Genomic DNA, 17,419 nt, shown 5'->3' with positions numbered 1-17,419 from the left:
AAAAAAGAGAAGTGAAAAGTAAAAAGTTTTACTCCCACGTATTGCTGAGTTTTGACTCCCACGTTACGTGGGAATACGTGGGGGCATCTTGGCCCGGACTTAAACTAGATGTTCAATTAAGGTCATTCCCGCTCCTAACACGACCTCCTAATTTTCCACCTCCAGACAACATATAAGCGGGTGGACTCTTTGGGTATTTTGACGTAGACTGCAAATAGTACATATGCCACTTTGGGGGAAACGGACTTTGAATATGGAATTTGGAAACGTGTCCACGTTTCAATCCTCCGTCAGTAAATAGTAACGCACCTCCTGCACAGGAACCGGGAACTCCTCGTACTTACTTAAGATCGAACCGAAATATGCAAATCGTGAACTTCTACGTCCTTAAACCTCTTTTTACGTTAATTACGTACTTGTTGATATATAGATAACGTATTCATGTGTCTCCTCCAACCCTGTCTTCTTCTATTGTCATTGGGTTAGACTAACATAACGAAACTTAGTACGGGAACCAACCTCCGTCTTTATACCCTTAGGCACTCCCCGAACTGCACATCGGTCTCAGTAACCAACTGCTTCCCGTACCGTTCGACCCCCGTTATGTGAGTAAACTTTAGGGGCTTGTCGTCTTCCGCGCGTAGACATCATTGATTCTCTCCTGAGACTTTCGTGGCCGTTCCAGGTATATATTTGTCTTACTTGTTATTGTAAGGGTGAGCAGCTCGGTTCTCCCCGAATTCCTGGCCTTCTAGACTCGTTATATGGTAGAGATTTTCTAACGTAAGTACGGCTTATCAGGCGCAGAAATTGTGGTCTGGTCACATAATGAGCAAAGTAAACCGTCTCCAACCCAAACGCAGTGGGTCCGTTGTAGTTTGTGCCTGATATTGGGACATTTAGCATTTCAGTAACATGCCTCTACGAAAAGCAGTACATCCTGTAATTAATTCGCCTATTTTGACGTGCTAGGGCGTTAAAGATGTCATCGGACGTAGTATCGCGTAACCCGTCATACAGAGTATGACGACAATTAGAACCTCTCACATAGTTGTCTGAGCCGGGTCGCGTATCCATATTTAGTCTGTGCAACCCCCGGGTTTTTTTAAATTTTTTTTTTTGTAATATTGTGTATTACTCTGGAAATACGTTTACTCTCCAAAGTGCGCTACTGTCCCCGAGACTACTCTAACTTGGTGACGGAAAAGAGACATGTGTCCGTGAAAAATATTACATGTACAATAACAATAATAATAATAGTAGTAATAATTATAAGAAGAAGAAGAATATAGTTGAAATAAGATAAATTGTGGTTGAATAACATTGTCTGCTGCATTTATTTGGTCAATTTAAACAGTAAGACCTTATTGCCAGCAGTAACACTGCATCTACTGCAGGTAATAACAGTTCAGATCATGGGGACATTACGTTACCGCGGCCACTGTCGTGGACACTAACGCCCGACTCGCCGGCTTTGCCCGCCTCGCCCACGGAGGCGGAGCAGCCGCAGCCGTCTTCGTTGCCCCAAGCACCGCCACCCCTCGGTGGCCCACAAGTGCCAGAGGACCTCGGGAAAACAGAGCCTGCCCAGGTATTAAGTTTAAAAAAGTACCCAACTCGCCTGTGCAGTGGGGGAAGGCGCTCATTTTGCAGCTCATGGTTTCAAAACAGAGATTGGCTGGAATATTCATGTAAAAAAGATGCCATCTTCTGCTATGCATGTAGACATTTCGGTTCAAGTAAGTCAGATGCCTTCACCACAACTGGCTACAACAACTGGCGCCATGCTCTTATAGGTGATAAGTGACTGGGAAGGCATGAATCAAGCAAAGAGCACATATTTCCATCTCTTCATGTTGCTCTCAAAGTGCACCAGATTGATGGTTTTAGCTTCAATATTTTAAAAAAAATCTTCCCGGGGGACCATGCCCCCGGACCCCCTTAGGACCGTCCTAGAGGAGGTGAGGACCCCCCTAGAAGCTGTTAGTTCCACTCCCCACTTATAAAAATAGCACTTTACCACTGCACCCTCTCTAATCTCAGATGCACTCTGAGTAATTTTGTTCTGGAACCGGGCCTGGGCACAACACAGCCTGAAATGTTTTCTAACTTCTAACTTCAGAGGGTTGACACTTGGCCCCAGCTGACTGTTGATTCAAAAGTATTGCCAAGCCAAGAGAGTCTGGCTACATCCAGAGAATGGATACCTCTTTCTCTCTCCCTCAACAACACCAAAGCAGCTGTTTACACATGCATCCAGTGGAGCTGCTCTGTGTAACAAAAGGAGACCGCTTGCAGTGAGCAGCTGCCAGGTAAGCATGTCTGTAACTGTATACATTTAACAGAGGGCTGTGCTGAAAACAATTCTCTGCTCATGCTGTAAAACATATCCCTGGATGAACCAAGAAAAAAAACTATAAAACCTCTAATTACACTGCAAAACATAACTGGAGCCCACTAAAGTAGTTCAGTAAAAATGTGTGTCTCAGCCCCCAAGAGTTTTGCTTTTTCAGTGTATAAAAAGCTCTAGAGCTAATCGAGGTTAATAATTGGAGCCAGCAGAGGTGAGGAGACATTATGGGGCATTTTCCTCCAGGTTTTGCTCTGCAGCACAAACAAATCCACTTATGTTTTTAATTAGCTTCAAAATGTGCTTCCTCTGAGTGATTTGTTATATGGCATCCTTTTCATGTTGCCTCCAAACACTGGCACAATAGAGCACACAAACACTGCTTGTAGTGGAGAATTTCCCAGAACAATTTCCTTCTGCTTAAAGTAGAAATAATGTCTGGACAGATTCCACTGGGAATAGCCTACAAGCCTGCAAATGGTCAACATTTACAGTTGTTTGCGGTTTTCCATGAGAAAAGAAAAAGGCGATTTGTACATTTTTCATAGGTTGAATAATGAGACAAGTTTCAGCTTCTGTAGCACATCAATAAGTCAAGAGAGAAAGGCGGAAACACAGGTGTGTGAATGTGATGCATTGATCTTGAGTGGGAGTGTGTGTTTTGAATAACCGGTTTTGTTTTGTTTTTAGAATATACTTTACTAATGGCTCTCAAAGTGATATCTTTCACCAAAGGTCCAGCAGGTTATTCTAAGAGGCCTCCTTCGAAATGAAAACACAGATTTAAATGAAAGAGGATGCATAACACTCGTAATGATATTTAGAGTGTGATAAGATACTAAACATCTAAGGACAGTATGTAGAGTTTTCAAAAGAGTTTCTATCCTGTGTATGGTAATATCCTACAACCCTATGCATCTTTAACCCCAGCCCATAGTGTCCCTTTGTTTGTTATTGAAAGTTGCTCAATAAACCGCCATCGCTGCTCGCTGTGTCACGGTGCCTCGGGGTGTGTTACCTTGCCCGGGCAGATTCCACCTCAACCTCAGCCGTCAATGCCATGGGAAGACAAATAATACTTCCAAAGCTGAAGTCACTATGGCATCTATGTGGCGAACTCCAAGAGTAAGCCCTGTTATTTTCTCATTTTGAACCGCACTAAATATTAATAGTGTCGTGCGGTGCAGATTCCCCTGTCCTGCAAGGAGGGACAGGTTACCTGCAGGCGGCGGCATTGAAAGGCTTTATTCCGAATGAGGGTTTTTGCAGAAGGCTGCATTTGACCGATGTATTCCCGAGACAACCCAGAAGGCAGGAGAAACACTGTTATCATGGTAAGATCTCACTCTGTGTCTGGTGACGTGCCTGTAAATATGTGAACTGGGACTCGTGGGCTTTTCGGTCGATAGGGCCTCTGTTTGTGTTGGTGTAATGGAGAGCAGTGTGTGTAGAAACCTAGACCTCCATCGGGATGGGCTGTTAAAAAGCTTTACATATAAGATTAGCGAGGGGGGTAATAATATCCCTACAATTTGATTTCAAGTGTATTTCTGTTTTGGACAGTTATAGGTGTTAAGAAAACATAAATCTACCATAACAATGTAGGCTAAGACCGTTAAATGTCAAACATAATAAGCAAGTATGATTTTTTTTATTTTTAAAACCCCATAATTACCAGTGCCACTCCCACACCTAAAGGCACTTGGTAATGTGCCATATAGATAGTGAAAAAAGTAAGACCGAAAAAAGTTTAATTTATTTCATTAAAATGAAAAATTGGAATAATCTCTATTTACATGGACAACAATCTTTTAATGGGTTAAATTCCTAGACTAAGTTGCAAGGAAAGACTGAATATAGCTGCCCGCCAAGTGAAACAAGGGCTCACAGGTTTGGAAAACCGTACAAACTATATTCAACAGGCTTTGAAACCCACACACTGACTGCGTCATTTCCCCTGGAAAATGTGTTTGGACACGGCCTCTTGCTGCCTTCAATTGCTGACAAAAATGTAGGAATTTTGACAACACACATTCGAACTGAAAGAGGTGCTTCAGAAAGTAAAGTCAGCAGTGACACTACTATGCATCTCACTTTTAAACGGCAGTGTTCAAACCTGTTTATTTATGCCATTGGATAAATATCCGAAACAATGAGCCTTTTTTCGACCACTTTGGAGAAGTCACAAGCTGGTTACAATGAAATGGTTTCCAACAATCTGTATTTATGGCCTACAGATTTTTTTGCTACAAGGTCAAATTTGGACTCACTGAGGTTTAGCAAGTGTCTCACATATTTGACAGCCACATGATACGTTGATACTTGAGGAGCGTAGCTGATGTGTTAACATTAGAGTTAACCTGTACACAAATGTTTGATTTCTATGTAAATAATCAGAATTACTAATCCAATTTATATGACTTTACTGTATTAGATTAATGAAGTATTGATGAATGTGTATTAATTGGAAAAGGTACAGCCACTTGTTATGTTTTTAATGTTTTGTGAGGCTGTGCCACTACTGTAATATGTCTACAGAGACATTGAGACACACAACAGTAGTTATGTAATGAGAGTAACACTATGAATTGCACATACAAACAAACAACATATGTAATTTGTCTTTGAAACAAAACATATATTTTAAAAGTTGGGAGTTCGCCAAGAATGACCAAAATTATAGGGGTCAACCAAAACTAAACTACGCCACATCCAATTTTAAATACATAACACGGGAGAAAAAAGAATTCATCATAATTACTCTTGGCCTTGTGACCCCTCTAAAGATAAAAAAAAAAAACATTTAGGAAAAAACATTTAATAAGAAAAAAAAAACACCTTCAGAAATATTGAAAGTAAAATAACAATATATGTCATACAAACTATAGATTCTTAAATTAGTCGAGTTTCAAGATCTATCACTTTAAACGTAATGTATAGGCCTATGTTGCATGTTACTAATATGGTGTTTTATGGCTGTGCTTATTTAAACTACTGCTAAAAAAATAAATTCCATTCTAGTAGTTTGTCACAAAAAATCTAATTTAAATTCAATCAATAGTTTTCACTGGATATGACATATGAGTGATATTAGCTATTCTAATCTGAAAGGAACTGCTCATTAAAGCCTGGAATAGAGTAAAAAGTACAACATGTGCCTGTCTTATGTAGTGTAGTTGGTTATAAGGTGCATACAATGAAAATGATTGAGTAGAGTGAGTCTCTTGTACTTTGATAAACAATTTCAGTATATTTCCCCCTTCCTGTGTTTTCAAGCTAGATGTAAGCACAGTCTATTGAAGCAGCCCTACTGTAGACGTAGTTAAACGTTTTAAGATTAGTTTTTAACTCGGAGGGTAAAATGTTATTAAAAATACATATGTGTATCCAGATTAAGTCATTAGGATAATAAAAACTCCGGTCAGACCACCTGTTGAGTAACCAGCTTCATATATTGACACAACATTTTACGACGGGCACTTGAATGCGTCGTTTTACCACTAGTCTGCGTGCGCTCCGCTGCAGGGGCAGAACTTTTACAGCGCCAATATCTACGATGCCACAGTTTGCCCTGTTGTGGATGCTTCACTGGATGCAAGGAGGACTTATCACAACATGCTCATCAGTTAGACATGCAGCTTAGCGCAGCTCTGTTCCTCTACAAACTTACAGCGCTTTATATTTTGAAGGGGGGCCAAAAGTTTTCTTCTGTGTCTTATTAAGGGTGAGTTTAACTTGAAACTACTGCCAAAAAGAATTGCTAAAAGTAAAAGAGTTAACGACGGATCTATAACTTTGCTTACGGAGGATATCTTTGTTGTGGTCATGTTCTGCTTTTTAACACTGTAGTTGTTTTTCCTGGTGGAATGATTTTGTTTTTGTTTTATGCTCTTTAGGAGTTTTTGTTCTAAACCATAATCATGTTCACATCCTACATAAAGAATCTGAATGATATGGTATTTTCTACGGTAAGCTTACAGGTTATAAGCACTGCATGTATTTGCTATGCTGACAGATGCATGGCCCTACTAAAAAATGTCTGTGGGAAAACTTCTACTTATATTTACTTTAGATCCCAAGCCTGCCTTCCCTTCCTTTGTAGGCAAGTTTAACATATTTGCACAACCACGTGTTAATACTGTCAGCTCCACTAAAGTTTGCGCATATGTATTGAAAATATGCATGTTTATTAACTTTCACTGCATGTGTATTCAGATATTTATGTGAGTTATTCTCTGCCTTTTATTTAGTCTGAGAGCCCTGAAGAGCAGCAGAGCACCGGGGTCTTGGGCCGTATCGGGAGCTGGCTCTCTCCATGGAAGGGAAATAGTCAGACGAGTCCCACTGGAAATGCCTCCCCAACTAGCGACCAGGCTCCTAAGTCAGAGGGAGAAGAGGAGAGTGAGCGGCCTGTGAGACTCCGGGCAAAGAATCAAGAGTGGGAGGAGGAGAAGGAACAGAGCTCCAATCCCAATCCACTCTTTCTCTCCAGGGACATTTCCCCCCATGAAGAACGGCACGCCGCACAGTCTGCCCACAGAGACGGCTTTATTGTAAGCAGCACTGAGACAGCAGAAGGAGGTTCAAAAAAGGAGGAGTTTGTGGAGTACAGGCAGGAGAGAAAAGGGCAGAGGGAGGAGAGAAGCAACCGTTCTTCAGAGAGCGGGAATCCTAAGAAGAATACCAGTCATCTGACACATCTCTCCTCCTCTTCTAAGCAGGGAGTGGTCCGGCACTCTGATCGAGTCCACACCCAGCCACAGGTCCATGTAGGCAGGAAGCTCCATGTGTACCTGGAGGATACCGAGGTGACTCACAGCGGCAAAGAGACCTGTGCTGGACAGGAAATTGTCCGCACCGAAGTTACAAAAAAGGACATAACAATCCTCCGAAAGGGGCCGTCATCATCAAGTTTTGATTTGAACTCGAGTTCAAAAAGTGAAGAGATCAAAAGGACAAATGTGAGTCCTGCTAAAGGTGCAGATCTTTATTACAGTGCCTTAGTGGGAGTGTCACTGAAATCACCTCAAGACTCACAGTCAGAAGCTGAATCTGAAGAACAAACAGAGGCCAACAGCATGGGGCGTAAAAACGCAGCCAGAAAGAAATTAAGACAGAACGCTCAGGGAAATGAAGGGAACACCCCCCAGGAAAACATGCCTCCCACTGCCCTCCCTGTCCCAGAGGGAATCCTTACATCAGATAACTCATTGACCACTCCTCAGGGCAAAGGTGCAGAGACTCACATGGGAGAATCATCTGTAAACTCCTCCTCCTCCTCCCAGCCCAACCCCACCTCTCAGGCTTCACCTGAAGGCACGGAGATCGAGACTTCCTGCCCTGACGCCGTCAAGCAGTTGGACAACTTCCAGGACTCAAACTCACTCATTGCCGCCAGTCTGGCATGTGTGGCAGATAGGGGCTCAGACATGGAGGACGACGACAGTCTTTACAGAGTTGAAAGGAAGACAGAGACACCAGAGTCCAAACGTATGAGTTTAAAGGTCTCTCGAAGTGAGGTGAAGCTTTTTACAAAAAATGTGCCTTTGGAGAAGAGTCCAGCAGGAGGCACCGAGGAATTTAAGACAGCGGTAATGAAAACCAAAGATGGAGGAAAAGATAAGCCCAACACAGAGACTGACGGCAGGTAAGTCTTTACCCTGAATGTGATCTGTGTATAGTATGTGAAACAATGACTCAACACACTGCAGGGTATATTGAATGGTCTTCAAATTATATACTAACTTAAAAAAAATATATATATATGTATTTGTTAAGAATAATTGTTAGTGCATTAGTATTGTACCTCCAACATTAGCAGCTAACCTGTAAGGTGTTTGCCTTACATGACATTGCTTTCAAAAGAATGTGCGCTATGGGTGGAATATTACAGGCCTCTCCACAGTGAAACAAAGGTGTGCGTCATGAAACAAAGTTCAGATCTGTTGTTTAAGAGTGTAACTGTAAAGCAAAGAAAATGTGGAAAAATAGCTCAGCTTTAACTCAAGAAATCACCCAGTCATTAGTATAACATTTGTCCATGTCAGAAGACAGGGCGTGTTTATATAAATGATTTAAGTTTGAAATTTTGCAAAAATAAAACATATATCTGAATTCAAACCTTCATCTCTTATCCTACACAGACAACACCAGCTGAAGAAAATCAATGAGGAGCCTAAGCCAGCCGCTGGCCGCATTGCGGGTAAAATCAACCTCTTTGAGCACCCGGCAGCGAGGGTCAACAAACAGACCTTCCAGAGCCAGAGGAGTGCTGATGTCTCTCCAGTTAGAAAACCCGCAGAGAAGATGAAAGAGGAATTTGTTTCGTTAGAGAAGAGGTCCAAATCTGGTGAACGTTACGCGATGGCCGTGTCCGGCACTGCACCGGCCGTCAGGGAGAAGCCAATGACGATCAAGGAGCGAGCGAGGAACTTCACAGAGGCGTCTAAATCCGATGACAGGCCCGCAGTGTCTCAAAAGCCAACAATGACTGGAATGTCTCAAAGATCCTCGTCGTCTGTTGCAGCTGCTGCATCAACAAAACTGGACAATCAGGGTAAACTGGATACTAAGGAGCAAATACAGAAACAAAAGTCAGAGATAACATTAAAACCAGATGGACAGGATACCATTGCTGTAGGGATAAAGATTTCCATTCCTAAAGAGCAACCAACAGACTCTCGAATAAGCAACACAGTAGACTCGAAAACAGCAGAAAAGGGGATGAAATCCAACAGTCTGGAAACAGATCCAACTAAGGAGACTAGTGATTCTGCAGAACTGACCAATAGCATCAGCCCACAGTCCAAAAGCCCTACCAGAATGGGCTCCAGACCTAAAAGAAAAAAAGGTAGGGAACCAGAGAGTCCCATCAGCCCACATGGTGAAAACAAATCAGATTGCTCAACAAGTAAGGCAGAGCTCACCGGTAATAAACAACATCAGGTGGATGATACTGAGAAGGCCGCCTCTGCCTCTAAGACACAGGAAGTCTCATTAGCATCTGAAAAAGCCCAAGGAAATACATCAAACAAACAGTCTGATACCAAAGGAAAAGCTATTAAGAAGGAGATACTGGTGGTAGACGAACAAAAGGAAAGGTTAGCTGTCTCAGTAACAAATGAGAAAATTAATAAACTCGACAACAGACAGGAGGGATTGCCTGAACCATCTGTCAACAAAGATCAACCTGGTACTGCTGCTGGTCGCAGTGGAACAAAGACACCTATTGACAAGAGTCCCGTTATTTTACCCCGAAAGCAGGAACAGGCAGGGGGAAACAAGCTCTCATTCACACAGAGGAAAGAAAATGCCTCCAAGGACTGCAAAGAAACTTCAGCCTCCTCCCCCTCACCTGCGGTTGAGCAACCTACTGAGAAGACTCGTTCAATGAAGCAAGGGCCTCCTGTCGAACATCCCAAATTAGAAAAAGAATTGCCAACACAATCTGCATTTAAAAGTGAAGGAAAAGTAAAACTTCAGAATAAGAAAGACACAGGACCAAAACCACAACCCTTAAACAAGGACACAGAGCTAATACATCAGACTGTGAGTGAAGATGTGAGGAATTTAGAAAAGGTGGAGGGCGAAAAAAGAAATCAGACTGAGAAGAAAAACAAAGACAAGCCCCAGCAGCTACCGCGTCCAGATAAAAATACCACAAAGGGCAAGGTTTCAGACAGCAGACAATTTATCTCTGGCACAAAGGAGAGTGCTGCAAGGGATGATGAAAGAATAAATGCTGAGATAAACGATGAGAGAAAAGTCTCTCAGTCCTCAGAGAAGACCGGTACATTATTAGACCTCCCTGCTCCAAAACAACATGTCATACACACGAAGAGTACACATCCAGAAGAAACTGTCACCCAGACTAATGAGGCTGTGAGTGTGACAAAGAGTGAGAAAGGGCCGTCAAAGGGGAGTCAGGCTACATGTGTGTCCTCTGAGTTACAAAAAGAGTCTCCAAAAGGTCTAGAGACAGAGACACAGCCTCATTCTGTTTCTGTGGAAAAAACTGAAAATGTACCGGATGACTCATGTGCACATGGAGCTAATGACTCTGAGTTCTCCAGCTCAGAGTCTATTACCAAAGCAACAACAGCAGCTGAGAAATTGACTGTAAAAGCCGGGGATGGCACTCCAGCGCTGATAGCTGCACAGACACTGTCAGAGAAAAAAGCATCTGTTAAAGAGCATACTCCAATTTCTCCATCTAAATCTGAGAGGAGCAAGGGAGCAGGGCGGGCTGATGGGGAAAGCAATTCAAATGCCATCCCAGTGCCTGCTGTAGTCAAAGTCTCAGGAGATGTGATAAAACCAGCTCGCCGCCAGCGTGAGGATTCAAAATCCACAGAGAGCACAAGTGTTATTACTTCAGTCAAGGGCGCAAAGAAAATAGCACGCGGCCCCTCGGATAGAGAGGCTTCCAGCTCCATAGTTAATGTGGCAGGGAACACAGCTGAGAAAACACTGCACTCACAAAGCAATGAAGTTTCGCTTGTTGCTAATGGAGATTCGTCCCAGCAACTCAACGCTGTCGGAAAGGAACTGGTCAATAACAAACCGAGTCCACAGGCTAATAAGCCGACCCCAGATACAACCCAGCGTTCTCCCATGAAGAAGCTCCATTTGCCACGGGGACTAAACAGAGACGATGTTTCAGCCCCGCAAGACGCCCCCTCTAGCTGGCTGGATGTGGACTTGCCCAAATGGAAGCTCAAAGTCCCAGTGCCCAAACTGAGCTACTCTGGTAGTGAGAGCAATCTGCTGGACACCTCTGGTGACCTAGATGATGATGATTTCATTGAGAAAATCAAGAATCTTTGCTCGCCGTTCTCTCTCCCGCCACGTAAACACAACGTACTACGGACCCCTCAGCCGCCATTCGCCATGCCCGCCATCAGGGAGGACCGCCATGAGAAGACGTTTGACCCCGATGAGTTTAAGTTTGGTTTGAGGAAGAAGAATCAGTTTAGTGTAGACACAACCCCAAGCTTCTTATCAAGGCTGCAGAACAAGGACACCAAATCTGGCACGAAGCCAGCCAGGGCAAGTTTGTCAGACAGGAGCATGCTGCTGAGTAGCCTGGACACTCGCTCTCGCCTCAGGGACAAAGAGGACAACGATGAGGAGGATGACAAGGAAGAGAAGGAGGAGCAGGTCAAGGTGAAGTCTCGCTTGGAGGGCAGCTGTGTTCTCAGCAGCCTTTCCTCCTCCATTTTCAGAGGGAAGAGGAATGGTGGTCAAACGCAGGTGGATGGCACCAGCTCTGGGGATGTGTCACCGAGTGAAGCCCCCCAGCTAAGCCCTCCACCTTTATCCCAGCCATGTTCAACAGCTCCACTCAGAGATACACTGGCCCTGAGCAGCAGAGAGGAAGCCCAGGCTGTGGAGGCTGTGGTCGGTGACTCAGGCCCTCCATTTCCGTCCTTTAACGAAATCAAGCTGCCGGATTATTTAGAGAAGTACCTCCCCCAAGAACCAGCAAAACAAGGAATGGAGCAAGTCAAACCCGAGGTTCGTATTTTTGTTATTTTGACCAACTACTCATTATTTGGAACGTTAAAGAAGTAGTCATCATTACAGACTGATTTCAGAGACAACATGCATCTCACAAGTTGTTATAATTACTTTAACAATCAGAGTGTTTATTGTCTAATAAAAGGAACTACTCGTAGTACCAATTGTTCTGTTTTCACATGTCTGGAAAAAAGAAAAACGCCTTTTCTTATTTGCAAGGAAGCGCAGTAACAACTCATTTTTCTCCAATAATTCTTGGTCTATCATCAGGTTATTGGGAACATGCCAACCCCAGCCCCTGGAGATGAAGCAGACGGGGCAGTGAAACTTGTCCATGCTGTGCCTCCATTTTCTCAGGGGATTCCTCCAATCACACCCCCTACACTGCCGACAATCCCTGCTGAGCTGAAAAAGCCTCCAGCTCAGCCCCGGGCAACTCTTAGTAGAAATGTAAGTGCATATGCGACATACAAACTGTTAAACAATGTATGATAGTTTTGTTTTTTAAGGTTTATTAAAGCTGAACATTTCTTAGAAGTTTATGCATATGAGTTTAATCTTCTTGGTGCAGTGGGATGTGAGCTAGAAATTATTCATAATCCTTTTTCTCCTTAGAGCTGCATTTGCATTTTATGGAAAAATCCAGCAGTTTTATTTTAAACCCTATTTGCATTATTTTATTCTCATTAGTAGGAAGCCTCTACTTCTTTTGTCTTTTTAGTCCATGAAAATGATGTGGGATGCAACTTGTGATCATTTTGTTAATGCTTTTCTTAACTATTTCTAAATTGCTGGAAAGGTAATGTCAATACATTCTAATTATAAGGAATTTAAACTATTAGTAAGAATAATTGGAAGTTTCACAATTGAACATGTTTGATTTCAAATCTTAATGACCAAATAACCTAACCTAAACCTTTCCAAACCTTTTCAAAACGATGATATTAAATAGCTATAAAATAAAGTGCTTCCATATATTTTATATTTTTGATGAATCTACCTAATCAATCATTTATATCTTTAGCCAATTAAATTTCAAAAAAGTGATAATCATGGTTTTCAAAAAGTCTAAATGTACTACCCAGCAGTCCAAAACCCAAAGTTATTCAGTTCAATATCAAAGAACATAAAGAAAAAAATCAAATTATCACTTTTGTAAAGAGTTAACGCCATTTGTAGCTTCTAAACTCTCAACTTGGCCTTTTTGCGAGCGTACTGCTTTGAGCAACACTTGAATTCCTGCTGGCTTTGCTCCACAGTGTTGTGCTTGAATGCAAATTTGAGCAGTCTCCATGGACCCACTGTGTCCCTGGAAGTAAACTAAAAGGTCAAGACATTCAACAGGAACAGAACTTGCTGCACAAACAAATGCAAAATAGCTTTTTCTAGCACTTTGTAGGTGTTTTCCATGGTCTGCAGTCTTGCAATGAAAATCCTGTGTTTTTGCGTTCCAGATACGAATCGTCAAAGGATTTCACAAGCGCCCTGGAAAGGTACTGTATTCCCAGCTTTGCCCACATACAATAGAAACAAGATGGAGAGAGGAATCTGCACAGACAACTCTTTGTTCTGTGAAAACATCTGCTTTTCATATGGTGTTCTTGGGGGGTAAACAAAGTATTAAAAAAAAACAGTCTAATGCAAACGCTCAGCTGGATGTGATTACAATCATGGAATTCAGTGCTGCCAAAGTGCTGCAACATTGTGGTTCTGTATTATTGTAGAACTTCATATATAAATTGGCGCTCAACAATTTCAGTTTAATGGCCACACATTGCTTTAATTCAGTCTACCTCCAGCTTTGGCTGTGCCGGGGATTCTCTGTAATGCCTGGTAAAACACTGCATGATAACATTTTAGATTTGAAAGCTTCTAGAAAAAAATACAACATTGAGTCTCGAGAGAAACCAGTTTCTGTACTACATTACTCACCAACTTCATTAGTCTGTTGCTTAATGAAATATCGATGACTTTAATAGTAAAGCGATGTATTACATTTCCAATACACCCTGTTGCTTTAAGTAGACGTGTGCCTGTTTGGTGTAGATAGAAACATTAAGATGCTTTTACTGCAGCTTAAAAGAGAAGCAAAGCAACTGCTCTCAGGTATTTCTCAGCACTCTGTGAGTCATCATTTGATGTGATGGCATTGTATGTGTTTTTTGACACTACCCTTCATGTGTCCACACAGATGGTGTTGTTTGAGAAAGCTCAGTTCAGTGGCCAGGCCCATGAGATCTTCGGGGATGTAGCAGATGCTACGTCTCTGCGGCTCTCACCTCTCGTCTCTGTGATGGTTGTTAGAGGATGGTGAGTATTTTCATTCAACTGGAACCTTCAGACGATGAAAAATAAATGAGCACTGAAGTCTAATTCTAATTAGTGTCAAGTGGAATTGGGAACCAGAGTAGCCCGTTACATAATTTCTTGCATATTTATATATTTGAATAGCCTCTGCAGCTAAGAAGTGCATATGTGTTCATTAGTTGATGACCTCATGGGCTCTGTCCAAAGGAAACACAATCCTCCATCTAGCACCTCTAAAGACCACCAATTCATTAATTATCTTGTTCAGCCAATACAAATCCCAGAGTGTAAAATCGACATGTTGTGGTTTTAAAAGGATTATGTGCAAGGGTTGGTTGCCAGGCAACCAGTGGAGACCTCAGGAAGTTGTTGTGCCGGCCAAAAATTGACATTTTTGCACACATCAAAATAACAAGGTACAAGATGTTAATTATTGAGCTTAAGAGGTGCTTGTAGGAAGGTTTCTTATTTATTTTCACCTTTGAACAGAACCAGGCTGTTTCCCTCTGCTTCTAGTCTTTATGATAAGCTGGGCTCATGATTTATTAGACAGATATGAGAGTAGTGTTGATATTATCTTATCTAACATTTGGAAAGAAAACTGACACAGTGATAATATGTGTATTAATAGATCACATTTCTAGCTTAATCTCAACATATTTAATACAATTATTCAAACAAAACAGAACCCTGTGTCTGTATGACATGCAAACATTAGGAACACGGCAGTCCACTGATAGAGGATCAAGTGCAAAATGCATGTATACAATCATATATAATTTAGTAATATATGGGTAAAGCAGGTGACATTTAGTAAAGGAAATTACCACATGTATAAAAAAATAAGATGAAAATATAAGAGATGATCCCACGTGTATATTCCCCAACATGTTAAAATATGTATTGCTTTATATGCCATGCACATGTTTCCTTGTCCTTGCTATTTTTTCCCCAACAATTCTCTGTTTCCGGTTATATGAGAACACATTCTTGTTTTCACGACAGCTGGGTTCTCTATGAGAAGCCTGGCTTCCAGGGACGCTGCATTGCCTTGGAAGAGGGAGGCATTGAATTGACAAACATGTGGGCAGAGCCGGATCCGGAGACAGGGCCAGAGAACCTTCCTCCAATGCAAATGGGCTCCATTCGACTGGCTGTCCGGGTGAGCAATCTGCCTGAATACATCTGCTTCATTTGTCCTTCAGTGTTACATTATAATCCCCTCCAATGGTCCTCTTTAAAACACATCTAGTATGTGATATTGCTTTATGGATATTCAGTCGATACCTCTGCTAGAACAAGCGGGCCTAGTTAAGGTTTTATTTGCTCACATAGGAATGATTTAAGGACCAGAATTGGCCACTGCTGACAATCACTGTGCTTGTTTCCCCTCTCTCTGTAGGATTACAGCCTGCCACATATTGATCTGTTTACTGAACCAGAGGGCCATGGCAGAGTAACACCTTACCATGATGACACAATAGAAACGGGGGCTTTTGGCGTCCCACTGAGCACCGCTTCCATCCAAGTGCACTCTGGAGTGTAAGTGTGACTGTTGTTGCAAAACAATCATTCAAACCTTTGCCATTTAGTGGTATTAAAGTGTATGTGACTTTAAGGACGGGCCAACAAAATCAAATCCTCAGTAAGACACATAGTCTTCTAATTATTGTTGACCATTGGATAGGCAATGTAATACATTAAGCCGCTTAAGCACAACACTTCATTGCCTTGTAGCAGCAGAGCATGCAAGTGAAGCTAATGAGAAAACCCCAGCGCTCTCCAATGATATTTACTGTATATTGCTTATCACCACCACAGCCTCATCTGTGCTCAGTGTAAGGTTGTAAAGTTTGAGGTTGCTTTGTTTGTTTGTTTGTTTGTTTGTAGCCTTTATTTAACCAGATGAAAGCCCCTTGAGATCAAAAGATCTCTTTTTCAAGGGTGACCTGCAGGGCATTAGTTACACATGTAACATAAAAACAACAGAACAACAATAAGGATGACATACAACATAATGTACAGGGTACAGTTTACAAACTCTATTTATAGTGACAGGTACCATGAGTATCAAAAAGCATGTCACCCAGCCGAGTTTTAAAATGATGCAGGGGAACCAAAGTGCTCAGTTTTAAACATGTTTGCAGACTGTTCCAAGTTAGTGGAGCTGCACAACTAAAAGCTTTCTTCCCTAAGACAGTCCTAGCATGGCCTGTCGTGAGCTATTGCTTAATTATATTGGTTTACATACTGTACCTTTTTTTTAGTATTGATTAGGCTATTGCATAAAGATATAAGGCACTTTTTCATTGTAGAGTTACATCTTTCTTACACTTCTGGATTTATGAAGTTGACCTGAAATTGGCCTGAAAACAACCCAAGCCCCCACTTTGTCATTCTACAACATGTCCGCTGGAGCATCATCACCCCTCCATGATATCTTGACGTCTTTGATATTCCCTGTTGCTGCCCTTCAATCTTAATGATGACAAATAAGTATTCTCCAAATAGTTTCTGTCCTTTTAGCATGAAGACCCAAAAACATTTAGAGGATGATGTGAAAGTCAAACTCACCATGGTAACCAGACTTATGCACTGCATGTAAATGGTCTGCAAAGGCTAAAATCTCAAAGTCCATGCCACAGGGAGTTTCTGTCCCTCACTGCCATATTTGAACTAAGAAACAAAACAGGAACAAACAAACTGTTGGTTAATAAAACGATAAGTAAAACAACAGAAAAATTAAAATACAATATTTAAATAATACATTAATGTCTAAATCAATTAACCAAAACTAATGGCAAATGTGTTCTGATTCTAGCTTCTCAGCTGTTAGGGTTTGCTGATATCTTTTGATTTATTTATGATTTTCAATAGAATATATTTTTGTTTCAGTCTTTTTTAGCTGTCCAAACTGTGTTGACCAAAGAGATTTTGCATGGCTGAGACTGAATAAATATGTGTGGCCTCTATCATAATTTAGTTTTGAATATAATCATCGCATGCATCAGACACAGGATTGAGACCATTGGGTTCCACGGACTGTGAGTTCCAATACCAGTTCTACTGTACCATTAAGTATGCTAGGAAAATAATCAGTGTATACTAATAAATAGTATGTCAAAAGCAGTATTCCAAAAAACACCTGCATCCCATACTGCATCCGGCATCCTTTTGATTTCTTTATGTCTCGTTTTGGCATTGACCTTACAACAACATTTACATATAGTGGTATACAAACCT

General features: G+C 41.7%; 1 protein-coding gene across 2 annotated transcripts; it reads left to right on the top strand.

The window, feature by feature from the left end:
• The first annotated feature begins 3,331 nt into the window (after nt 1-3,331).
• Nucleotides 3,332-15,766, top strand: LOC104963848 (uncharacterized). 2 transcript variants are annotated; one of them, XM_010792501.1, is made up of 9 exons: nt 5,899-6,074; nt 6,247-6,318; nt 6,601-7,997; nt 8,494-11,866; nt 12,140-12,319; nt 13,324-13,362; nt 14,061-14,179; nt 15,182-15,338; nt 15,579-15,766. In XM_010792501.1, the coding sequence occupies exons 2-9, from the start codon at nt 6,271-6,273 to the stop codon at nt 15,720-15,722; spliced, it is 5,457 nt and encodes a 1,818-aa protein (XP_010790803.1). In that variant the 5' UTR covers nt 5,899-6,074; nt 6,247-6,270; the 3' UTR covers nt 15,723-15,766. The 2 variants fall into 2 exon arrangements, with proteins under 2 accessions (XP_010790802.1, XP_010790803.1); XM_010792500.1 differs by lacking the exons at nt 5,899-6,074; nt 6,247-6,318 and adding an exon at nt 3,332-3,684.
• The last annotated feature ends 1,653 nt before the right edge of the window (nt 15,767-17,419 follow it).

The sequence above is a fragment of the Notothenia coriiceps genome, unplaced genomic scaffold (assembly GCF_000735185.1).
Source record: "Notothenia coriiceps isolate Sejong01 unplaced genomic scaffold, NC01 NC01_scaffold00036509, whole genome shotgun sequence".
Classification (NCBI taxonomy): Eukaryota; Metazoa; Chordata; class Actinopteri; order Perciformes; family Nototheniidae; genus Notothenia; species Notothenia coriiceps.
Note: the sequence above shows the minus strand (reverse complement) of the source record. Positions and strands in the feature narration are given on the sequence as shown.

Excerpts from the sequence above, each read along its gene's own strand:
- LOC104963848 (XM_010792500.1), top strand. The coding sequence starts at position 3,637 with ATGTATTCCCGAGACAACCCAGAAGGCAGGAGAAACACTGTTATCATG. Across the intron at positions 3,685-6,600 it reads GGAGAAACACTGTTATCATG|TCTGAGAGCCCTGAAGAGCA; the intron begins GTAAGATCTCAC and ends CCTTTTATTTAG. Across the intron at positions 11,867-12,139 it reads TGGAGCAAGTCAAACCCGAG|GTTATTGGGAACATGCCAAC; the intron begins GTTCGTATTTTT and ends GTCTATCATCAG.